This window comes from Orcinus orca, chromosome 1 (assembly GCF_937001465.1).
Source record: "Orcinus orca chromosome 1, mOrcOrc1.1, whole genome shotgun sequence".
NCBI lineage: Eukaryota > Metazoa > Chordata > Mammalia > Artiodactyla > Delphinidae > Orcinus > Orcinus orca.
The window spans coordinates 115050988-115076898 of NC_064559.1; the positions used below are offsets into that span (position 1 = coordinate 115050988).

A 25911-nucleotide genomic window follows, 5' to 3' on the forward strand; every position below is an offset into this window, starting at 1 on the left:
GGGAGGGTGGGAGGGAGACGCAAGAGGGAGGAGATGTGGGGATATGTGTATATGTATAGCTGATTCACTTTGTTATACAGCAGAAACTAACACAACATTGTAAAGCAATTATACTCCAATAAAGATGTTAAAAAAAAAAAGTGGAAAATAAGTGGAATGGGCAATACATATGTTTTTATTGAAAAAAAAAAAAACAACAAATGTGGCTTTTTATTAGCCAGTGAAGAAAGTGAGGCACTGTCACTGGTCCAGGTAGAGTTCTGGTTCCAGGCCCTTGCACTTGGGCTGAACCACCACCAGCCTGGACTTGGAGAGTGCCTTGGTAGCAGGAGGCAAGGGGAAGTAGCGCCCTCTGGTGGTGGTTGGTGAGTGGCTCAATACCTGGGCTTGTGGCCTGAGAAGGTGCTGTGTCCCCCAACCCCTCAGTCTCTTGCTGGGATAGAGGATGTCTCCCAAAAGCTGGGAGGGTGAATGGGGATAGGAATAGGGATATAGGAATGAGTCTGTGACCCAGCTCCCTGTGGAAATAGGTATGGACTGAAAAAATGGACGAAGCAGAGGCAGAATGCCAGGGAAGTTAGAAGGGAAAAATGCAGAAAAAGGATAAAGAAATGCTGTGTTCTAAATATGGCAAAATGGGTTTTTCTTGTTTGTCCCAACTTGCACACATTCCTGAGGCTTGGCACCTCCCACCTTGCTTTCTGGGACCTAGTTCAGGCCTACACTTGGTGTAACAGAAGGGGCTTTTGTTAATGTGCCTCAAGTCAGAGGAAGAGACAGGCTCTTTCATCACTTCAGCCTGGAGACGCATGGGATGTGTGCTGAGAGAGGCCCAGCTACGGGGCAGGACGCTGGGAGGGAGGCTAAATGAGGCCAAGTGTCCATGAGGGGGAGGGGAGAGAGCAGGTTCAGACAGAGGTATTTGCTCCTTGGTGAGAGGAACTGGCCTGTGACACACCCAGAGGATCTAAATAGAAAGACTCAGCTCCCCAAAAGAACTACCCACCTCTCTGAGAACGCCTTTTGCTGTTAAACTTGAACTAAAAATGTCTTGCCCATTCTTCTGGACTTTGTGTGTGAGACGGGACTATGGTAAAGTAGTTTAATCATGGACTCTAGCCCTTCTCCCTTCCACTAAGTGGAGTGTAAGGTCAAGACTATTTGTTACAGAAAGAGACTCCCAGACATAGAGAACAGACCTGTGGTTGCCAAGGGTGAGGGGGAGTTAGGGATGGAGTGGGAGTTTGGGGTTAGCAGATACAAACGAGTATATATAGAATGGATAAACAACAAGGTCCTACTGTATAGCACAGGGAACTATATTCAATAGCCTGTGATAAACCATAATGGAAAAGGATGTAAAAATAAATGTATATGTATGTATAACTGAATCACTTTGCTGTACAGCAGAAAGTAATACAACATTGTAGATCAACTCTGCTTCGATAATAAATAAATAAAGACTGTTTCTTGCTTCCCCGCTCTCACCCCACATATTTCTAGGACTTGTGCTTCAAACAGAATAGGACCTCAGGGCTTCCCTGGTGGCGCAGTGGTTGACAGTCTGCCTGTCAATGCAGGGGACACAGGTTCAAGCCCTGGTCTGGGAGGATCCCACATGCCGCGGAGCAACTGGGCGCGTGAGCCACAACTACTGAGCCTGCGTGTCTGGAGACTGTGCTCCGCAACAAGAGAGGCCGCGACAGTGAGAGGCCCGCGCACTGCGATGAAGAGTGGCCCCCGCTCGCCGCAACTAGAGAAAGCCCTCGCACAGAAACGAAGACCCAACACAGCCAAAAATAAATAAATAAATAAAGCAAGTCATTATTAAATAAACAAGTGTAAGAATAGACGAACAGGTCATTCATCTGTGTCCTTCCAGCCGGCCCCTGTCCACAGTAGGTTCACCACTGGTAGTGCATCATTGATAAACGGATGAGTGAATGAGTGACCTCTTGGGACCCCAAGTGGGTGTTTGCTAAGCTGGAGGGAAGCTGAAAGCTGTTACATAAAGACTTGCCTAGGTTGAACCACTTGTGGGAATTGGGCTCAAATACAGGATGTGGGCTGCGTGCTTCTCGCCTTCCTAGTCTTGAGGGTGGGGGTGGAGCTCTGAAAGTGCCTCTGATTTGTCAGTGGGCCCCGTGCGGGGAGCTGCCAGATCTGAAGAATTGAAAGTTGGGGGAGGAACGAGGAAAAGAAGGACGTAAGCACCAGCCAGACATGAAAGGAAGCTGCTGTGAGGGTCTCATGCCCTAGAAGTTGGGGCCAGATTCCTGGAGGGGGCCTGAGATAATCATACATCACCTGCCCATGGACTTGCCCCAACGTTTTGCAGACACAGGCCAGGGAAGAGGAAAGTCCTTTAGCGAATAGGGACAATAAGGTGACCTCCCGTGTGGGATTGCCTGTGGGGATTAAATGTGATCACACATGGGAAGCATTGAGTATACTGCCTGGGTCCGAATGTACACTCAGTAAATATCTAATGTTATTTCCCGATATATTCTGGGTGTTCATGTCAATTTTCTGTCCCACTGGTAAAGAAGGGAGGTGGAGAGTTGTGAGGGGCCAGAACCTGTGCATCAGGGTGACCTTCCTGGGGGGTCATCACCCACTGCCTGACCTTGAGGCTGCAGGGAACCTGGACCCTGTGTAGCTGCCAAAGCCCAGTGGTGGCTTCCTACGTCACAGTGTAGGTAGTCTGGGTACAGATGTGGAGTCAGAGCTTGGGCAGAAGTCGTTTATCAGGAATCATCGCCTGTGAAAGGAAGGGAGACGGGGCAGGACTGGGCAGAGGGAGAAGCTGAGTCATGACGCAGCCTTGACAAAGCTTCGGCCAACCTGGCCAGGAGCTCTAGAACAAGTGGTGTCCATCTGAGTCGTCCTGCTTCAGACTAAAATACCTGGACCTTTATCCTCCCACCCAATTTTGTCCCCAGATGTGGGCCACCCTGGTAAGAGCATGACCTTGGGAAAGGCGGACATCTATATCTGAGGCAGACCCTGAAAATCCAGCAGCAGGAGGTGTCTGCCAACGCCAGTCCCTTGAATGAATGCTCCTGGAGAAAAGAGGCCTTTTATTTGTGACCCTCAGCCCCTTGGGGCCTGATGCACAGAGGCAGATGTTTATTACTCTGCTTAGTTTTTGATGGATCCCATTTGCTTAGATGTTGCTATTTGGGGCACAATTTCCTCGACATGGGCTCATCTTGTTGCATGTTGGCGTGAAGGGACTTTGGGGAAAATCTGAAGCAGATGTCCAAGTGGAGAGAATCACAAAGCTCAACCCACTGGCTCGTGATGGCATGGGTCTCAATCCTTCTAAATGGTCTGTTACATGTGGGCCTGAGAAAACTTTCCCAGCTAGTCTGAAAGAGGGGTTGGGGAGGTGTTGGAGAGGAGCTGGTTGAAGGAGTCAGTATTCCAAATGTTAGAAGACAGGGACTGAGGGGGAGAAAGTGCTCAGAGGCGCTAAGCTGAGGGAAAAATGATATGGCTTGTGCATAAAGAACAGCCTGAGAATGTAAAACGCCTGGACACTCCTCCTGGTACCAACCGACAGCTTTGTCTTAGGCAAATTATCTCCCCGCTCTGAGTTTCATTTCCTCTACCACGTGCCAATGTACTTACACTCAACTTCGTATCCTAGTAACTAGCACAGAGGCTGAAATGCACTACACATTTAGTAAGGGTTTGTGACCACTTCCAGTTATGACTGAGTAACCCTCGTGCCATAAACTAGAGAACTAGTTTAAATATGTGAAACCATTATTTGCAGGCAGTAGGCAACGTGCAGTGCAGGACTGTGAACCCAGACAGAAGGAAAGCAAATGAGGTGAACTCTACTGCTCTCCCAGATTTCTGCCTTGGGACCATTTCCAGATTGTAGCACAAGGAAGGGGGGCCTATGAAGAGCATGGTGGTCTCACTGAGCTGAGAGGACAAAGACTGGAGTTGGAAGAGGCTGGGATGTATGGAAATTGTGCAATAGCATCCCAGAGACAAGGGAGCAATACAGAAAAAGAGCTTCAGAAATCTGTGTGTTCCCCCTGAATCTTTGCTGAATGCCAAGCTGTACGTACAAAGGGTGAAACTCCAGAAGAATGGGTGAAGACCCATCACCAAGGAAAAAAATGCCACTAGAGAGCTGACAGCTAAACAACCACTCGAGACCATCCCTAGCAAAGCCTGAACACAAGCTGCAAAACACTCAAGCCAATCTGCCAGTAAATTGACTGCCTGCCAACAAAATCTACAGATTCAGTGACATAACAGTTACAGTGCTCAGCATCCAATAAAAAATGACTACATATGCCAAAATACAGGAAGGATGACTAATAACCAGGATGAAAATGTGTAAATAAAAACAAACCTAGAAAATGGAGATTGACACGCAAAGGCCTTAAAGCAGCTATAATAAGTATATTCAAGGACTTAAAGGGAAACATAAATATAATGACAACTAAAGAATTTTACTCACCATCCGGCTCCACGATGATTGAGTCATTAGCCACTGTAGTCACTGACCTTCAACACACCCTGAAAGGAGTTTAGGGCAGAGATCAGGAACAAGGCACACTGTGCTCTGGGAAAATGGGCAGAACAGGCCTTCAGAGAGTCAGACACTTTCAGGAGGAAATTTTATGAACCTGGATTCTTGCATCTTTCCATGCTTAGAAAAGCACTAATCATAGCTGTTCCTCTTGACTAGTAGCAACCTTCTAGCAAGATGTGTGCTTGATAGCATGTACCCCTCCTGCAAAATCACATACATGCTGGCCTCCCCCCTACCTCTTTCAAGCAGCTCCTCAGAGCCATCTGAGACACTGTCTCCAGGGTTATAGTCTTCAGTAAGTCCCCAAATAAGACTGAAACTCACATCTCTCATATTGTGTGTTTTTATTTCAGTCGATGTAATGAAGAGAGAGATAGAAACTGTAAAAAAAAAAATGGAACCTCAAGAGCTGAAAAATACAATATTTTTTGTATACAATTTATCAATACAAAATGATAAATTCACTGGATGGACATAAAAGTAGATTAGATCCTGAAGAAGAAAATAACAGTGAACTTGAAGGTGGCGTAACAGAAACTGTCTAAAACCAGGAGTGAAATCATGCAGGTGCCCTGTAGGTCATTCTAAGGAGTTTAGCTTCTAAGCTGAGTAACATGGACACCATTGGAGGGTTTTGATGAGAGGAGTGATACCGTCTGACTTACATTTTATGGAATCACTTTGGCTGCTGTGTTGAGAATAGACTGAAGAGGCAAAAGAGCAGACACAGGTGTTCTGTCAAGAAAATACTACATTATTCTGAGAGAGGATGGTGGCTTAAACCAGGTAGCAGCAGGGGCAATGGGAAGTGGTTGAAATCTGGGATATATTTTGATAGTAGGGCAGATGGGATTTTGTTCCATGCACTGAATTTGGAATCAAGATTGATGTCAAGATGCATATACATTAATGGCTCTCAAGAGCCATTAAATGTTTCTTGAGAGCAAGAAGTATATATCAGTTAGGACTGCATTTAGATACATATGACAGAAAACCTAAGGACATAAACAAATGGAGGCTTGTTTCACATAAGTGATTAGACCAGGGATGGTCACCTACTCAAGGTTACCATTAGTATCCCAGGGTCTTGCTATCTTTCTCTTAAACCATACATAAAAGATTGCATCTTTGTCCTTTTTCCTGTGCCTCATGGTCCCAAGATGGCTGCTGTACTTCCAGGCACGATGTCAGTATTCCAGGAAAGAAGCAATGACAAAGGGACAAAAGGGACCCTGCCAGTTGAGTTTGTCCCTTTTTACCCAAGAAAGCAAAAACCTTCTTGGAAACCCCATCCAGCAAACTTCCCCTCATATCTCATTGGTTCATGTAGCCAACCTTAGGAGAATGAGATAACTATGTGTGGTCCAGGCAAATTGCAATTCATTCCTTATGGCCAGAGTAAGGGATCCTCTCTCCCTAAAGTCAAAAGATTTCTACTGGTAGCTAAACACATTGAGGTTCTATTGACAGAGTAGAAGGGGCATGATGCAGGAAGAATGTTAAGTTGGTGATGGACAATTTCTATCATAGATTGCTTTTTGCAATTTTGTTACAAAACCACCCCTTCACCCCAGCCCCCGCTAGTGTTTGGCAGATGTATATAATAAATATGTATTGCTATGATGTTGGCAAGATGGCAGACTGATTTTGGGAGACTTCATTAACAAGCTGATTGAAAGAAAGACACAGGAGGAAGATGGAGGGGAGAAGGGTGGGCATGTTTGGTTTCAGATTGTTTGAAAAATGGCCTGTGAGGAGTATTCCACCCCTGGGGACTTGGATTAATATGTCTTTCCTGCCAGAAGTTTGAAGCACTGGAGAAATCAGTCATTTTATTTTATTTATTTATTTATTTATTTATTTTTGGCTGCATTGGGTCTTTGTTGTGGTGCGTGGGCTTCTCATTGCAGTGGCTTCTCTTGTTGTGGAGCACGGGCTCTAGGCACGCGGGCTTCAGTAATTGTGGCACATAGGCTCAGTAGTTGTGGCTCACGGGCTCTAGAGCGCAGACTCAGAAGTTGTGGCGCCCAAGCTTAGCTGCTCCGCGGCATGTGTATTTTCCTGGACCAGGGCTCGAACCCGTGTCCCTGCATTGGCAGGTGGATTCTTAACCACTGCGCCACCAGGGAAGCCTGAAATCAGTCATTTTAGATTTCTAAATGTAGAAATATCTAAGGATCTTCAAGGAATTACAAAGTCATACATTATCTGCAGGGAAAAGTCTGTAGAGATGGCATGCCAGTTTGGCTCTCTCATTTATTTTAGGTTATCTTGAGGAGCAAGGGATGTAGGGAAGTATAGAGTGAAGAACCACCAGAGTAGCCATGAGGGAAAAAAAAAAAAAAATCAATGTTATATTAAAGCTGGAGACAGAATTCCTTTTGGAGAAGAACTTTATTGTTGTTGTTAGCATAACACTTACATAGTCACTCAATTCTGAAAAATTAGGTCTCAGGATCTGGTTTAGAGAGCACAAAATGAAACAAAGTAAACAAAATTGCTTTGCACAATAAAGTAAGAAGAATTTTGAGTTCTGACTGGCTGCACAAGAGGAGAGATAAAGGGATCCTGAGAACTGGGAAGGAAAGGGGAAAAATTAAAATGGATGGGAGGGGCTTCCCTGGTGGGAAGGCGCAGTGGTTGAGAGTCGGCCTGCCAATGCAGGGGACACGGGTTCATGCCCCGGTGCGGGAGGACCCCACATGCCGCGGAGCGGCTGGGCCTGTGAGCCATGGCCGCTGAGCCTGCACGTAGCCAATGGACTTTATACCCTCTCCCCACACAGCTTTCAAATGGCAGAGCCAGGATTGAAACGCAGAATTCAAAAGCCTGGTGCTCCTTCTACCTGCAGTTTCCCCCAGTCAGCACGAAGGAGTTCAAGTTTGAGCTGGGAGGCGGTTGGTTGGTCATTCACAAACCCATACTTCCATCTCCATCTATGGAAAGACTTTGAGGTGAAGGCCCACCTCATTCGTGACTTGAAATTTCAGGTGCTCTGGCAGGAAGCCCATAATGACCTTGGGGAACAGACAGTTTCCTCTGGTTAGTGCAGTGGGTGAGGGTTCCACCTCCTTCCCCAGAGCAAGCTGGTAAACAACCATAGCCCCTCCTCCTGACCCCAGGTCTCTTGCCACCAGGACTCTGTTGCTAGGGCAACCGATACTTTCCATTTCCTGATAAGCAGGGGACTGGTATCTGGGCCCCTATAAAATAAGCAACAATTTGCATTTAGTTTCCTTTGTATATTACAAAAAGGAAAAAAAAGAAAGAAAAAGCACAGCCCCATTCACTATGGGACCCGGATGCTCCTGGGTTCTCACGTACTCACAACCTGACTGCTGCTCAGACCTCACACCCTTCGTGTGGTCCATGAAGGTGCTGAGTACTGTTCCCTTCTGCTTCCTCTCAGCTTCAAGAACACTAGTGAGCTCTGTTATACATACCACTGAAGTATATGGCAAAAATATTAGCTCGGGTATTCCAATTACTCGAAGCATTTTCATAACTACAATCTCCCTTGGTCCTCACAAGAAGCCAGCAATTTGCATTGGTTGTGGAAACTCCTCTGAGTGCTGAGGGGGTACCTCCTTGGAACCAGGTTCAAGTTTGTGTGGTTCAATCCACAGCACCCAGAAGTGTGCCTGGGACACAGGAGACACTCAGGAAATGACAGCTGCATGAAGAAATGTTGGAGTGAGATGTAAAGTGAGGAGAGAAGTGGAGAAATGATGAAGTAGGCTGTGGTTTATTTCAGCTCTTAGAGAAGTCTGATATAGGCATCCACCCAAGGGGAGGTGGGCCCTTATCCTTGAGTTGATGTGTCATCCCAAGAGTGCAAGCTCCCTGAGGGCACTGAGTTTGAGTGGTTGTATTCAGCAGAGTCCAGTTTGGGAACAGGTGTCAATTTGGTATGTATAGCTAAATAGACATGTGGGCAACTATGTGAGTATATGTATGTGTACATACATACACCTATATGCATCCATCTAGTTAAATATGACCGAGACATAAGACAAAATAATATTTTCTGCAGGAGCCAAAGGGAAGGAAAGGAGAGCAGTCTCTGAGACCCAAGTGGGCAGCCTTGGTTTTTAGGGGGATGACAGTCCTGCCCCCGGCCTCTCTACCCAGCCACCTTTCTCTCTTCCCTCCAGGTCCCTGCCCACTGTGACCTTCCCCCTTTCTTCACATACTTGTCTTTCAAAGCCTTTCATCATTTCCTTAGCTTCCACTACAGGATGGCCATGGTCAAGGCTGTTCAGCACAGCTCCTTTCTGAACTGGGCAGGCGTAAGGGGAGAGGAAGAGACCCATGGGGGTGTGGGGCTCATATATTCTTAGGCTCTGTTGTTAGGGTGAATGTGGACAGCTGGGGGTCAGTGTCATTAATCAGTCAATGAACAAGTATTTACTGATCTCTGTGTTCTAGGGCTGTGCGGAGTGCTCACTGCTTTCTGTGGTATTTGCTCATTAAGGGAAAAAGGGGGGAAAAATGAAGACAGTTATCCATCAGATCCCTTCACTGGGCTGAAGATAAGGGCTTGGACAGAGCCTGTCCTTAGACAGCCACTAAATAGCTGTATGATGACAAGGCTACACACACACACACACACACACACACACACACACACACGCACGCATGCGCGCACACACATGGCCCGGGAGGCCATGGACTGGCAGACTCTAAGTTCTCAAGGCAGGGATTTTCCTATTGCTGAGACTGTGCCCGCAGAGGTAGCAGCCCTTGACAGGGCCAGCCTGGGGCATAGGAATGCCCCTGATCCGGTTCCTTCTAACTGGACATTTTACAAGTCTAGTTTCTTTCTGTCAATAAATGCCCAGAATATGGTTAATGAGACAAATGAGATGTAGAGAAACAAAGAAGGTATGGAACAAAGAGATTTCACTGCAGGCAATAAAGGCATTTCATTGAAAACTAGACAAGGAGAAAAGAAGTTCAAATTAGTCAATCAAAATTCACATGGAAGATATCTCAGTAAAAGTGTTATAAAAGGTTACTGTTCAAAATATCAAAAAGGTGTTAGAAGATGCACTATATTGTAAGAAAATGTATAGGATTGAAAAGACTTAAGAAGAGTTCAGCCTATTTATGGCTCATCTAGAATGATCTTAGAATTACTGTGTAAGCCTTGTTTAGTTATCCAGAGTCTCAGACCAAACTCTGATTCTGAAATGTCAGTTACTGTAGTCATGGGACTGAGGGTTTTTAAGTTTCCCTTGGTTGGCTGAGAAAAAAATGTAGTTCTGGGAAAATGTACAGATAAGCAAGGAGGCAATAAATAGATGACAGTGGGATCAGTACTTTTGGTAAATTGTGTTCATTCAGGTAAAGTGACTTATCTTCACGGTGAGGCTTTGGTTATCTTCTGTCTGCTTGCCACATTTAGCAGGTCGATATGTTCGATTTGCAAGACTCATTTACATGTTTAGAAGATTTGCTTGTTGGATTAATATGTCTTCCCTGCCAGAAGTTTCAAGCGTTGGAGAACTCAGTCATTTAAAATTTCTAAATGCAGAATTTCTAAACTGCATTTAGAATTTCTAAATTGCATTTCTAAAATTTCTAAATGCAGAGAACTCAGTCATTTAAAATTTCTAAATGCATTTAAAATTTCTAAATGCAGAATTTCTAAATGCAGAAATTCCTCAATGAATTACAAAGCCATACATGATCTTCAGGGCCCCTTCTTTCCCCATACAATGGTGAATGGTGGGCTTATTTTCCTAGCATTTCACTAGAACTGTCTGCCTTATCTCTAGGGGATCATTCGCATCTCTGAGGACTTTTAGTAGCTGTGACACCGATAATGATGAGCCTCTGTCCCAAAAAAGAAAAAGCAACAACAACAACAATGAAACCCACATAGACTTTGGGGAAGGTAGGGCAGTTTAGGAGCACTGAGCAGACTGACCTGACTGTAATCACACAGGATATCTGTCTGAGGACATCAGGGAAGGCTTTGAGGGCCAGACCACTTGTCAGCTCCATAGAAGACTCCACAGCAACTGCTAGTGGACTCATTGGCAGTGGCTTAAGAACCTGGAGATAACGTTCTCATCTGAGTGTGAATGAAAGGTTCATTTTACCTTGCTGTGTGACCTTGCATCTCTGAACCTGTTTCTTCATCTATAAAGCAGAGATAGTAACACCTAGCTCAAAGGATTATTAGTAATGCTGATTTGAAATAATATTTGTAAAATGCTTAGCATCGTTCCTGGAACATATAAAGAGCTCAAACCATGCGAACTGTCTGTTCCTATTAAGTGAATGGCCAAGGAGAACCGGGAAGCTCCTAAGTTTAAATCAAAGGTGTTAGGACTGTAGTTCCCCTCAACAGATATGTACTAACCATGTACTACTGTTGCAGTCATAGCACTGGGAACTTATTCATAGTTATTCAACAAATATTTATTAAGCAGATGCTTGTCGAGGACATTGGTTATGCCTATTGGTTGCTCAGAACCCTGAATAGTGATGAAAGATACTTTCAAATTCTTACTCTTCGTTCTTTTTCTTCTGAATGTATTCTGTATTCAGAGAGGTTTTTAAAATGTAAGTAGATATTGTTAAGTGAAAGAAGCCAATCTGAAAATGCTACTTGCTGTACGATTCCAATTCTATGACATTTTGGAAAAAGGCAAAACTATGGAGACAGTAAAAGGACCAGTGGTTGCCAGGGATTCCAGGGAGGGAAGGAGGCATGAATAGGTGGGAACACAGGGGATTTTAGGGCAGTGAAACTACTCCATATGATACTGTAATGGTGGAGACTTGTCATTATACATTTGTCAAAATCTACAGAATTTACAAGACCTAGAGTGAACCCTAATATAAACTATGGAATTTAGTTAATAATAGTGTATCGATATTGGCTCATCGACTGTAACAAATGTACTACATATTGATAATAGGGAAAACTGTGTGTGAGGGTGGAAGTGAAGGATATATGTAGGAATTGTCCATACTTTCCATTCAATTTTTCTATAAACCTAAAATTGCTCTAAAAATTAGTCTTTTTTTTTTTTTTTTTTTTGAGGTACGTGGGCCTCTCACTGTTGTGGCCTCTCCCGTTGCGGAGCACAGGCTCCGGACGCGCAGGCTCAGTGGCCATGGCTCACGGGCCCAGCCACTCCATGGCACGTGGGATCTTCCTGGACCGGGGCACGAACCCATGTCCCCTGCATCGGCAGGCGGACTCTCAACCACTGCGCCACCAGGGAAGCCCTATTTTTTTTTAAGTAAGTAGAATTTTCACAACTCATTTTATCTCCCAGTCCTACCTCCTGGAGATTAGATTTGATTCCACAGCTAGAATGCATGCTTCTCCTTCATGTTTCTGGACTGTTCTGTATTTCTCTTAATCTCAGCACCTCTACGTTATATCTTTCCCACAAGAATGTAAACTCCGTGAGGACAGGGACTGTAGCTTATTCATCTTTGTGAGATCATGTCAGTCTTCTCTTCAGACCTCCCAATGCCTTCCCTTACCATGTGCTTTGGGGGCATTAACTCATTTATGCATCCTTAAAGCAACCCTATGAGGTAGGTCAGTCTTATCCCCATCAAATATGAGAAAATCGAATCACAGAGAGGTTAAGAAACTTGTCCAATGTAACAAAGCTAGTAATTGGCAGAGCTGGGATACCAACCCAGGTAGTCTGGCCCCAGAGTCTGCAGTTAAAAGCACCAGAAAACTCCAAAGTGTTTTGAACTGCAGGTTACACACATTTGGGGTGATGAAATCATTTTAGGGTGCCTTCAAAAAGCATATTTTTTAATGCAATAATGGAACGGAAAAAAAAAAGCAGAAATACATTGCATATAGTAGGAGTGGTATTGTTTTGTGAAGCTTGTGTTTTTTGTATATTACCTGTGTGTGTATTGGGTCGGACGCCATGTAAAATGTACTTAGAAAGCTCACCACCTTAATCTGTAGGAAGAGTTGATACCTTGGGTAACAAGAAGCGCAGAGCTGAGGCAGCTCCAGGCTCCTGCCAGCCCAGCTGTAGCTGGCTCTGGTCCCCTTACTCTGAGAGCTGGTCTGCCCTGTTCTGCTGCATGTGCTGGCTCCGTCTCGGCAGTTCCTGTCATCATATCCAAACTCAGTGATGTCGAGAGTCAGAAAAATACCATCCTTTCTAGAGAAACCTATACCAGAAGTCCCCAGCAGATTTCCCCTTGACTAGGACAGACACCTCCTTACCTTTTACTGGGCCAGAGCTGAGTCACCTGCCCACTACAAATCATTCTCAAGAAAGGAGACTGGGACCGCCATGATCAGATCCCACTGATCTGATACACCTCTGATCAAAGACTCATCCAGCAAAGAAAGAGTCAGAATGAGCGTTAAGCAATCTAAGTGTTAGTCCTGATAGAACTTGGAAGACCAAAAATGTTTCAAGTAATTTTCTGTCTCCTTAGAGGTGGACGCTAAGGGTAGACTACCCCCCTAGTCATTCACTTATTTATTCAATGGAGAAGTGTTTACTGATTATCTAATGTGTGCCCAGCACTGTGCTAGGCACTGGGGACACAGGGATGAGCAAAAGAGACACGATTCATGCCCCCTGGGGTGACTCTAGAAAGGCAGAGAATAGCTGAACAACTAATTTCAGAAATCCATGTTTAACTATAAATCGTTAAGTGTTTTTAAGAAAACAAAGGGAAGAGTGTGATCTGAGGTTGTAACAGGAGGATCTAATTTAAATAGGGAGGAGGGGCGTCAAGGTTTGGTCAAAATTATCCAAATATAGAGCAGAGACCCTTGTCCAGGAGAGAGGTTTGAGAACTTTGGCTCCAGGATCTCTTTGTGGGAATGTAAAAGGTAGTCTTTGGGGACTTCCCTGGTGGTCCAGTGGTTAAGACTGTGCGGTCCCAAAAAAAAAAAAAAAAAAAAAAAAAAGACTGTGAGGTCCCAATGCAGGGGGCCTGGTTCAATCCCTGGTCAGCGAACTAGATCCCGCATGCAGGCCGCAACTAAAGGAGGCACATGCCACAACTAAGACCCAGCACAGCTAAATAAATAAATAAATATTTAAAAAAAAAAAAGGTAGTCTTTGTTCCTAGTACTCAGAGGTCCTTTGCTAATCCTGGCTATTGTTGATTATTCCTAGCAGAGGCGTGGGTCCCTGTTCAAGTTGTTGCTCACAGGAGATTAGAAACCAAGACTCCAAGGTGGCTTGAAGGACAGATAGTTGAGCTTCTGTGCACCTCAAGCTGTGAAGAAGAACTGTACAGGACTATGGACAGTGTTATTCTGTACTGAAGGACCCATTCTTTGGAGGCGTTTTGTGGAGTTTGTTGCTGTTGTTCTGATGTTTTGTGCCAAAGGACAGGATCGCGTTCAGGGGCAGGGCTCCCCCCAAATGTAATAAACCTTGACACCGTAGATCATTCTGGAATATGTGAACTCAGAGACAAGCCTAGACTCAAGGGCATTTCCGCTGAGGTCAAGTCTGCTGGTCCCTGCAACATGGGGGCAGCCCTAGGGGCAGGCAGAGAAGTGCCAGGACAGGACCCCTCTGTGGACCCCAAGAGCAGCGATACTTCGTTTTTAAGTTCTCTGTTTTGTAATATCCTTTCTTATCAAAGCCGTCAGCAAAATCCTAACAAATCGTATTTCCTGACCTCAGCTATCACCGTCCTGAGTTGGAGATAGGGCCAATGTCCAAACTGGGCAAAATGGCACAGGGGAGACAAACGCATAACTGAGGAAGGAGGAAGTAATAGCTTGGATCCCTACTACGGACTCTGATGACAAGCAACTACCAGAATTGGTTTGTGGAATGTGTAAACACTTTTTAAAGGTTGCCCGGAAATCCCCGGAAAGAGAAGCCTGGTAATAGACAGTACTTCTGCAATTAAAAGAGATGATTTGAGACTACAGTGTTTTGGGCATTAAAGAGATATGTGAAGTTTGGACATTTGCATTACAAATCTATTCTTTCTAGTTTTCACAAGCACCCTGAAAGTGATTTATTTATTTTAGGAGAGTAAGGTATAGGAAATGCCTAACCCAAGGCTGCTGGGCAAGTAAGCATCATCCTGGGGCTAAGTCCATGCACCCAAGGTCATTCTGTTGTGCCATGCTGCCTCCCTGAATAAAACTTACCTGTGGGCTTCCTTTCAAGACCTTCAAGAAAAGAAGGCTGGCTCATTTTCTCCCACTCCACAGTCAGACTCTGGGAGAACAGGCAGAGGGATAGAGAGGGAGGAAGCGCCAAATCCGACTACATGTTGGATCTGTTTCTTTTACTTTAACCTTTGCTTCCCGTTGCTTTTGTTCACTAAAAGGATACTGTCTATACATAATGGCCTGCCTTGGGGAACCCTGCCCCTCTGCCTGAATGTTAAACCAGAGTGCCTTTGTTCAGGGAAACATCCTGACCCCGTCCACCTGTGGATGGCTGCAAGAAAGAAGAAATGAACACATCCCCTTCCCGAGGTTGGCCATTCCAGGGGACATTTGCAAATCTTATGGCCTTTTTACTTACTTCCTTATCTCCTCCCCATCTCTGTGCTATAAAAGAAACTGGGATCCAAAGCCAGATAAGACAGTTACTTTGAGACATTAGTCTGCCACCTTCTTGGTCTGCCGGCTTTCCGAATAAAGTCGTATTCCCTGCCTCAACACCTCGTCTCTGATTTATTGGCCTGTCGTGTGGCGAGCAGAGCGAGCTTGGACTCAGTAACACAGCTACAAGAAGAAAAGGAGGAAAAAACTTTTCTTCTAGTAGAAACTGAGGCCTCTTATTTTATCCTTTTAACTTCCCACTTCTTCATCTACAAATTAATCAACATCTATACCCATTTCCCACAAATAAAGCTCTTTTTCCCATTTAAAGCCAGTCTTCTGCCAAAGCCTCCAACTTCTACCTTCTCCCCGCTCTCAGATCTTGTTCAACCTGCCACTCTCTTGTACTCTTCATCTCCTCCCCGCTGGTTCCTGCCCCTACGCCCATAAATATGCTCTCATCTTTCCCATCTTAACCCACCACTTTAAAACCAAATCTCCCTCTAACTATGGACCAATTTTTCCTATTGTTATCCACACTTCTCAAAAATGTAGATTTATACTTGCTTACTTACATCCCAATAATTTCTCAATTCATTCTCAACTAGCTTATGCCTCCATTTATGTCATCCTAATGTCCTAATGGATACTTTTAAAAAAAAAAAACTATTTAGTTTCACATACATAGAAAGAAGTACATGTAAGCATACAGTGCAAAGAATGACCACACCTATGTATCTGCCACCAGGTTAAGAAATAGGACATTGATGGCCCAATATTGTCCTTATATAAAAGGGTCATGGTGAGAGAGGAGAGACAATACTGATTATAAAAGTCCTATGAATTCCTAAGAGTCCTTACTACATCATGGAGAACTCCTTTTTGACTTCCTCTTCTCTGGGAAATGTCTGTTGGCTACCATTTTGTTCTGAGGGCTCTAGTTACCAAAAAAGATAAACTAGAGAAATCAGTAACTTGACTGAACAGGACTCTACTCCCTGCCCCCAGATTCAGAAGTTAAGCTTTATTCATGAGAGAATTTCTCATAACACTACCTTGGTTGCCACAGACAGAAAAAGCTGGGTGGAGAAAAATTATTAAGCCCTTCGGCAGTGAAACAAATCGTGACGGGAGCAAGGTTTATATTTCCAACTGGCAAATAACTTCACTATCACAGTATCACCAACTGAAATGATCGTGGTGAGGCAGAAAACATCAAATAAATGAAGAGAAGACAGGGATAAAAAGAAGCAAGGTAAGGCATGCGAAAGCCACAGCTTGTACCAACGTTGCCCAATTTTTCATTTTCATTGTAATAGTTCATAATCAAAGGTGGACAATAAGCCATCTAAAAGATGTATTGTATATATTTTTAAACACAAAGGCTTATTTTGATTCACACCTAAACTTTAGGAAACATACATCATCATGAAATCCTTTAAAAAAAAGTGACAGATAAATGAAAGTAAATGGCTTGATGTTAATTAAAGAAAAAAAAAAAAAAGAAATAGGACACTACTAGCACTCCAGAAGCCCTATGGTGTTCTCCCAATCACTACTTCCTCCCTCCTCCCTAACGTAGCATCATCCTGACTTCTCATTCCATATATTAGTTTTGCTTGTTTTTAACTTTACATAAATGGAAACTTACATTATGTCGTCTTTTGTGTCTGACTGTCTTGCTCAACATTATATTTGTATGGTGTAGCCATGCTATTGCATGCGGTCATGGTGTATTCATTCCTACTGCTGTATAGTACTCCATTGTAAGAATATGCTGCAACTCATCCATGTCATTGTTTATGGACATTTGAGGTTATTACAGTTTGAGGCTATTTCAGATAAGATTCAACATGAACAGTCTTGTACATATCTTTTTGCTGTACCTATACACATATTTCTTCATCTGTTTTTACAGGAAGGAAGTAGATTGGTTAAGGCCGCCATAAAATAGGTTGGGAAAATTAAGGCACAATTATGTTCAACCAGTGGGACAAGTTTATCATGAACAACTACTATACTTACACGGAGATGCAGAAGACATGAATGCAGAGCCAAGAGAAGGTACTTGAGAAAGAGATGTGTCCTCGTGTGTGGAAATTCACAGAGAATAGGGAACAGAAACAGACTGTGTAATTAAGTACAAAATTGCATAGGCCCAGAGTAGAGGCAACTTTTAGAACCTCTGGGCTAAGACTAGACAGTTTAATACCAGGGCTAGATTCCTCACTGTTGCTCACCCATAGTCTGTGACACAAGAGTCACCTGGAGGCCATGCAGGGGAGAGGAAGGGGGTGTAGGTCCGGGGGTCATTTCTATAGATCCTAGACATATTTCTGCCACAGTGTCTTCTTCCCTCTGCCACCCACATCTGAAACAGAGGCTAAAACCTCTGTGAATGGAGAAATTTCAGACAGGACTCTGCACTTCCTCTATCCTTTCCACCCTACAGGTCCTGGGAGGCAGAGGAGAGCCAGGGCGGATCCCCCAGGAGCAAGAGGGGCTTATCAAATGCAAATTTTCATTTCTGACAAAGGAAGCTTGAAATGTGGGAGTGTAAGGAAGCCATTGAAGGTGAGAAGGGCAGAAGAAAAGCTGAATGGCTCTATGGGGATTTGGGATTAGAAGAAGGGGAGTGTGGCTAGCTGCAACTGTCATCATCACTATTGTCATCATTATTATCATCATCCCTTACATTTGTATCACATAAGAGTTTACAAAGAGCTTTCTAATCCTTGACTTCCATGTCTTTGCAGGGTGGCAGGGCAGGGATTACTCTCATTTTGCTGGACTGCCCAAGAGCCGGCTGGATGGAAGGCAGGATCAAGGCCCTCAACTGCATCTCCAGTCCCTCCTCAAGAGCTCACAGGGCCAGGTCCTTTCGTCGGGGGAGTGGAATAGGGAAAAGAGCAACGCAGGGGCACGGGCCCCACGGAGGAGAAGGACAAATACAGCAAGAGATCTGGAAATGGCCAGAGGCTAACGCAGTTGCAGGGGGCGAAGTGGAGAGGTTGGAAAGCTGTGCCGACTCTGAAAACTCTGTCTCCTTCTGGCATAAGTCCCCGAGCCACCTGGAAGGTGTAGGGATGCCCACCGGGAGGGCACAACCCGCGCTTGCCGCGGAGGCGGAGGGTGACTTCGTGGCGACCCCGAACATTTGCGGACCGCGGGGCTCGGAAAGTCAAGCTTCCCGGGACGCCCCACAGAGGGTGGGAGCCAGGTGGCACCGCCCCTCCCGGACGCGCGTTGAGCGCCCTCTGTCACCCCACGCAGCCCTGCCCGGCGCCCAGGGAAGAGCGGGCCCGCCCAGGTGCGCCGGGGGTTGGGCCGGAGTCCGGAAGGTGTGCCGTCGCGTCCCGGCTCGTTCCCCTCTGCCTCTCCCCCGCGGAAAAGTGAAAGTGTCTGCCAGCCGAGGTCGCGCATTGGGGGGGCGGGGCCGGCGCGGACCTGGGAGCGGGCGCCGGGTGTTCCAGGGGCCATGGATGGGCTCGGCCGCCGCCTCCGAGCCAGCCTGAGACTGAAGCGCGGCCGTGGGGGTTAGTGCCGGGCCGGGGCGCGCCGGGACGAGGGCGCGGGCACAGCGGGGGGACCGCGGGCCAGGACAGGAGGTGACGGGGACAAGGGGCCAAGGCAGGGCGGTGCGGAGGGTCGCGATCGATCGAGGAGCAGTCTGAGGGGGCATTCCGGGGGTGCTGGGCAGGGGTCAGGTGAGCTGGAGAGAAAGGGCGCAGGTAGAGGTGGAAACGGGCTGGTGGGGAAGGGGTCGGAGGTCAGAGGAGAAGCCACGCCAGCAGGGGCAAAGGGGAGGTCGCCAGCCAAAGGAAACCGTTGTGGGGCCCCGGGGCCACGTGTCCTACCAGCCAGGAAGTTTGTGGGGCAACCGCAGGGTGCCTGCAGCTCCCGGGCCGCGGCGCCCGCCCGGGAGACACAGCCTCAGCCCCCGGCCGCCCGCCTCCCCGCGCTGCCCCGCCTCCCCGCCCCCGGACTCCACTCGTGGGAGCCCGCGACTTTGCCCCGCACACAGCCGCCGGCCACAGCACTGCCCTTCCCCTGCGACGTCACCCCCCTCCCTCCCCTAGGGGCGGCGAGGAGCCCTGGAGAGTGTGGCCTCCAGCAGAGCTGGGATAGAGCCTGCTCAGCTGCTTCCTTAGAGTGTGCGAACCCGGCAAGGCAAGCCTCCCTTATCCCTTGGTCCCCCATTACAGAAGGAAGAATGATTCCTGCCATACAGGGTTGTACGGATTAAATTAGCAGTCAATATTCGCTTCCTTTCTTCTCAGCAGGGGCGCTGGGCTTTGGAAGGGAGTTAGGAATTCATTCATTCTTTTTTTCATTCATTCAACACATATTTATTGCTGCTTACCACTGACCAGCCCGATGGCTAAGCAGCCACAACCCTTAGATACTTTGTCCAGAGGTCCCACCTTCTGAGAAGAAGGGAACCGATTGGAAAGTAAGCAGGGGTCATACCAAGACAGTCTACCCCTTCTAACATTGGTGGTCAAAAGATTGAATGAGACCCCCTCTTACTCCAAGCCCCAGAGCTGGGGAGACCTGGGAGGGGGGAATCAGTGCTCCTTCTGCCATTACCCCTGTCCCCCACCCCTAGCCCTTGCTGTTCTCCCTGAACACAGGTTTCCAGTATCTATCTGGTCATTCCACCTGTACTGAGGCGGAGAGGTCAGAGACCATGGGTTGGGACAGATGCCTGGGAGCGTGCTGTGGCAGGAGCAGATGCAGGGTGGGGCTGGTGGCCTCTTTTCTCTGGAGAGCACTGGCTTGGTCTTTCCTGGTCTCCCTCAACCCTCAGAAGCCTGTGTGAATGGAAGGGATCTGCTCCCTGCAGCCCAGAGGAAACATTCCAGTTGTTCCCAAAACAGGGCTGATGACTGTACCTGATGACAATGAGGGACTGTAAGATGTGCAGCCAGTATTACCTGTCCTGAGGTCTGGCACCTAGCGGGCAGGAGAGTGTGCCTTCTTCATCTTCCATACTATCCTCCACCTTTCCCGGAATTTCCCCCTCCCTCTTTTGCCCTTTTGGCCCCAAGGCAACTGTGTGGTAGGAGGGTGTGTGTGTGTGTGTGTGTGTGTGTGTGTGTGTGTGTGTGTGTATACACACACGCATGGGTGTAAATCATCCTGATGGGAGGGTTGGCAGTGGTGGTGGTCCTGGGTCGAGAGCAGCTGAGCTAGAAGAGGAAGGGCCAGCTTTCCAGATCAAGGTTCCAGAAAGTCCCTTCACCTATATTCCAGCTGGTTCTGGGACTTTTGTCAGAGGGCTGTGGGAGGCACTTCCTGGTGGAGGAACACGTGTAACCAGACTCCTGACTTCCCTAGAAAGGGCGTCTCCCTCCTAAACTGAAAATTCAGGATAATAATTCCTTTCTAGGGCACTGGGGATTAAATGAGAAGACCCATATTAAACGTGTGTGTGATGGAGGTTTTCCTTCTGTTGATAACCCCCTTTGAAAGGGGGAAGACTTTTTTCTGGATTTCTTGGTCCTCAGCCCCAAAGTCCAGTAACTTCTTTTGTTTGCGATTGTAAGTTTTGCTGTTCTCTTGGCTCTTCTGATAAAGCAGGAAGAAATGGGCTGAAAATGCAACCCGAAGGATTTAGGGAAAGAAATCATTTCCTGAGGTTCTGGAATGCCCAGGGAAAAGATTTTGCTTCTCAAGGTCTTTTGCAAACAGGAGGCATCCACATTTGTGGGATGTTTGGTGTGTACTGCACCCAGGAGGCAGGAGCGTGAACATGAAACGCTCATCATTCCCACCCCCGACAGATTCTGTTGTATTCCCCAAATAGTCCCTGAATTACTCTGTGCCTCGGTTTCCCCATCTGTGTCTGGAGATGACGCTTGTTTCTCAGATTGGTGGCGAGGATTGTGCAGCCAGTCTGTGCAGGTTGCAGATAAGGTGTGGTGACAGATCCGAGTGTTCCAGGTCACTGTTCTCACCACTGCAGTGAATGTAACGTTCCCTTTTTTTTTTTGGCTGCACTGGGTCTTTGTTGCTGCATGCAGGCTTTCTCTAGCTCCAGGCAAGCGAGTGGGGGCTACTCTTCATTGCGGAGCACAGGCTTCTCATTGCGGTGGCTTCTCTTGTTGTGGAGCATGGGCTGTAGGCACACGGGCTTCAGTAGTTGTGGTGCACAGGCTTAGTTGCTCCGTGGCATGTGGGATCTTCCCAGACCAGGGCTTGAACCCATGTCCCCTGCATTGGCAAACGGATTCTTAACCACTGCACCACCAGGGAAGTCCCTACAGTGATTGAAACATTCTTATTTACTGTGATCCTTGATCTCCCCAGCAGTCATGGCTGGGCCGCTGAGTACTGGCTTTTACTAGTCCACAGAAGCCAGGTCTGGAACTATTAAGAGCAAGCAGCTGTGTCCCCTATTTCAGCACCACACATTCTTCCAGAGGTCTATTAATTCTTTGCAGAAGTGGCAGACACTGGCACCAAACCCTTTTGCCTTCTAGCTCCTCTTAGGGGCAGCCTCCTGGCAAAAGTCTTTCTCTCTTACCATGTGCATTTACACACTCAAGGGTTTATGTGAGATTCCCAGGTGATTTACTGCTATTCTGTCTCTCTTCCCCAGCCTCCAGACACAGCACCACTGGAGCCCCAGGGCCCAGCTGCTCTGCTCTTAGCTTGTGCAGAACTGTTGACCTGGACAAACCAGGAAAAAAGACTGAGCAGGAGTGGGGGTGGGGTGGAGATCACCCAGATGCTTTCCACTCCACTGAGTGCCCCTCAGGCTACTGATGCAACCAGTCCCCTACTGTAGGCCAGGGAGACTGTCCTAAGTCAGTGCTTCCTATCTGGGAGGAGGGATTCTTTGCTGGAGCCCTGGAACAGGTCCCAGTGAGACAAGTTTGCCTTAGGACATATTGCAGGGGATGAAAGATGCACCATTGTAGACTGTGCTGAGATATCAGGAACTCTCCAACCCAGAGATGGACTTTGCTCTTTATTTCACCACCAGGAGAGGATTAGGTTCATTTTGATATCCAGGAATTCCTCTTGCTAGAACAATTTCTCCACTTAAATAATGAATGAGGTCAAGTCTATTGATTTTAATCAGGGGAGGCAGGGGCAACCTTGCTGTGAGGAGTTTTTGGTCCTGTGCTCTTGCTTGCAGCCTTGAAGTCCTGGAAGTCCCAGAGTGCAGCAGGGGGCCATGCAGAGGTTATCTGCTGCCATTGACTGAGTTAGGAAGTGAAAGGTCGGGAATCAGTTATGGAGATATAAGATCCCTGTCCTGGGACTGGCAAGGCATTCTCCACTGTCAAGGGGTTGTAAATAAACCCATTGCACAACCTTCAGCCCAGAATTAAAAGCCCTTAGCCCAGAAGCAGCTGGGCTCTGGAGGTGTTTGCCTATGACCTTTTCTCTCACCACACCCTGGGGCTCTTGGGAGGAGCTGAAGTCTGAGCTGCAGTGCCAGGATGCTGCCTCTGTCAGTGCAGGCGTTCTGCTGCCTTTCTGGGTCCTGTCACACGGGCTCCTTGCTCCACTATTGGGTGCATAGGATGGAAACTGCTCTCCCCTATTTGGAAGACAGCACGTGGCTTGGCTTCATAGAGTTGTGGCTGGAGACTGAAACGGCAGCCGCCTTCTCAGGTTTTCTGTAGCCAGTCTGTTAGAGGAAAGGCAAGCACTCCATGCCTTACAGGCCCAAGAAGATGGAAAGACAAGTGGTAGGCGGGATACTCAGGCGCTTCCGCAACTGGCTGCCTCGACACGGAGCAGGTCTGGACTGGATTAGCTACTTCTTTTTTCCAGGGTGACCCTCTTCGATGGGGCTGTTTCTTCCTTGAAATACTTCTTTTTCTTCTTCTTTTATATCTTATCCTCCCCCTGGTTCCCCATGTGACCTGGCCAGGAGGTTTCCCCTGTTGGTTTTTAGAGCCGGTCATGCCCTGTGGTCACAGTCACGTGGCCCTTGGCCTGTTCCGATTTCTTGAGTCCAAGTCAACTCGGGGTGTACTGTTTCACTTAGGCAGAGTTTCTGCTACCCTGGGGCCTCGGGCCTCCCAGGTGACCTACCCAGTATATTTCCTTGGCTTCCGAATCAGTGACTTCTTTCCTCCTCTTGCCCCCCCACCCCCGGTGGTTCCAAATCTCCCAGGCAGGCACGGAAACTGCCCAGTTGGCTCTGATCCCGTGCCTGGACCTGAGGTGCTGGGCAGGCTCCAGGGACCTCGGTGTCGGTATGACGGCCTAGAAGTGCCAAAGATACTGGAGCCTCACATCCTCCACTCGGGGCCTGGATCAATGAGATACCAGTGGGCCCTGGTGTCTTGGTTTCAGGACCTCCCCAGGATAATCTGGGGGAAGTTGTAAAGGAACCAGAAAGGGCCCAGGAGCACTGTCTACCCAACTTTGCCGGAGGGCAGCACTTCTTTGAATACCTCCTCGTGGTTTCTCTCAAAAAAAAGCCTTCGGGGGATGATTATGAGCCCACAATCACCTACCAGTTCCCCAAGGTAAGGATTGAAGGAAGGGGCAATGGGGGACAGAGGGTTCGGGTGTTTGAGAGGTGATGGGCGGGGGGGGGTGCCGTCTCCCCACCCCCAGCCCCCCACCCTGCAGGGGGCTCGTCTAGAGCTGCCCTGAGCTCACTGCTCCTGTTTCCTTCAGGTCCAGCCCTGTTTTCTCTTATCACCCACAGAATCTAGGTCTGTAACGAACTGACCTAGGCTCCCTAGCTGGGAAACTAGGCTAGTTCTTCTGCTGTTTGGGGGACCTCCTAATTCTTCCAAATTCTATGCTCAGCCACCCTTCTCTGTAGAGAAGCTTACCTTCTGCCAGAGGTCCTTGCAGGAATCCCCTCCCTGGGGTGGGTGGGAGGGAAAGGGTGGGGCAGGCACGTAGCTGGTGGCCACAGCCCAAGCATCAGACTCCTTCTTGTCTGGTCCCGCAGCGGGTGAAGGGGTGGGGTTAGGGCATCTTTCTCATTAACCCTGACAGTGAGGCTACTGAGCTGGCCGCTTCTCTTCTCAGATGCGGTATCTCTCTGATGTGGTCCTCCCAGGAAGCCAGGAGGTCTCTGGGCCTTTCTGCACGCAGCATGGTCCTGGCCCCCTTCCTGACTATGTAGATCCTTAGGATACTGAAGTCCAACTCAGGTTCATGTAGACTTGGCCCGGGAGGGACTGTTTCAGCGTTGGGGTTCTTCCAGCCAGACCCAGAACGCAGTCTCTATGCAGTGATGGGCACAGAGTAGCCCGCCAGCCCCCAAGCCCTCTCCACCTGCTCCTACCTCCACATCCACCTGTCTCTTTTCCCATTCCTTGTAGCGAGAGAACTTGCTTCGGGGACAACAGGAGGAGGAGGAACGGCTGCTCGGAGCCATCCCCTTGTTTTGCTTCCCAGATGGGAATGAGTGGGCCCCACTCACTGAGTATCCCAGGTAATCGCTCGGCCCTGAGACGGGGGAATCTGGGATTGGAGGAGAAGGGCGAACCACGGGGTTCCTGCACCCCCCGTCAACTGGATTTCTCACCAGCTTCCTTCCTGATGGGGAGGGGCTGGAGTTGATTCATTTCTAAACATCTTGCCTGGGACACCTCGAGGCAAGAGAGCTCGGGTAACCAGGTTAAGCAGTCCCTTCTAACAGAAGGGCGAGGCTCTTTCACTTGTCCTAGGAGCTAGTCACTGTGTTTTGACGGCCTCTGGCAGAAGATGGACTTAGAAGAAGTCCTTTGGCCTCTAAGGAGTCCCTTATATGCCAGAGCCTTTTGCCATGAGTCCTGGAATTTGACTGCCTGAGCTCAAGTTTTGGCTTTAGCACTTATGAGTTGAATGACCTTGGATGAGAGACACTCCCCCAGAGTCTCAGTTCCTTTATTTGTAAAGTGGGCATAGTGATTGAACCTACTTCAAAGGGTTGTTCTGAGAACTAAATGTGATGATACATTTAGAGCTTGACACCAACAAGCACTTTAAATAAATTACTGATGTTACGGTTACTCTCAGGATTAATCAGCAGCTCCCCTTTACCCTTCTCACCCCCCTCAGCCCTGCTCTGATGCTGACTGCCTCCCTGCTTTAGAATGTAGTGAGCAGGGACTTCCCTGGTGGTCCAGTGGGAAAGAATCCGCCTCACAATGAAGGGGACACGGGTTCGATCCCAGGGAACTAAGATCCCACATGTCGCAGGGCAGCTAAGCCCAAGACACAACTACTGAGCTCGCATGCCTCAACTAGAGCCCACGTGCTCTGGAACCTTCGCACCACAACTACGGAGAGCACTCACCCTGGAGCTTGCGTGCCACAGCTAGAGAGAGAAAACCCACACGCCACAACTAGAGAGAAGCCCTCTCGCCACAACGAAGAGGCTGCACGCAGCAACAAAGACCCGATGCAGCCAAAAATAAATAAATAAATCATAAATAAATCTTAAGGAATAAAAAGAACCCAGTGAGCAAATGTAAACCAGGTCTTGTCTGCTCTTCCTCAGGGAGACCTTCTCGTTCGTCCTGACCAACGTGGATGGCAGCAGGAAGATTGGTTACTGCAGGCGCCTCTTGGTTTGTAGAGCTCAGAACTGGCCCCTCCTCTCTGCATCCTGTTCTGCTCCACAGCTGGGTTTGCTCAAGCCTCAGCTGCAAAAGCCAAGGCTCCCTGGCAGAGGTGGTTGTAGAGAGAGCACAGCCCAGTACCTGCTGCCATGTTAGTGCCCTGTGCCACCTCACAAGGATGGGGACACACACCCCTCCTCACCCACCCAGGGCACCTTTGCTGCCATGCTTTGGTCTCTACTCTCCCCAGCTCGGGGGGAAGCTTCATTCTAACCCGCTCCCCGCCC

The 25911-nt window shown here is 47.7% G+C and overlaps 1 protein-coding gene and 2 long non-coding RNA genes across 5 annotated transcripts in view; 2 read left to right on the forward strand and 1 right to left on the reverse strand.

Annotated features, from left to right (window-relative positions):
* LOC125964613 (uncharacterized) lies at window positions 1-24140 on the reverse strand. Its single transcript, XR_007477800.1, has 3 exons — window positions 23903-24140; window positions 308-4542; window positions 1-260 (listed from the first exon to the last, which is right to left on the reverse strand). It is a non-coding gene; the product is annotated as an uncharacterized LOC125964613 (long non-coding RNA).
* On the forward strand, window positions 13334-13604 carry LOC125964621 (uncharacterized). The gene is made up of 2 exons (XR_007477812.1): window positions 13334-13450; window positions 13491-13604. It is a non-coding gene; the product is annotated as an uncharacterized LOC125964621 (long non-coding RNA).
* Window positions 18400-25911, forward strand: part of DENND2D (DENN domain containing 2D) — an 18111-nt gene continuing 10599 nt past the window's right edge. For 2 of the 3 annotated variants that reach the window (XM_004263177.3, XM_033435149.2), the window contains exons 1-4: window positions 18637-22850; window positions 23412-23587; window positions 24401-24513; window positions 25564-25633. In XM_004263177.3, coding sequence (XP_004263225.1) covers window positions 22763-22850; window positions 23412-23587; window positions 24401-24513; window positions 25564-25633 — 447 coding nt within the window. In that variant the 5' untranslated portion in view covers window positions 18637-22762. The other variant, XM_004263178.4, reaches the window with a different exon arrangement.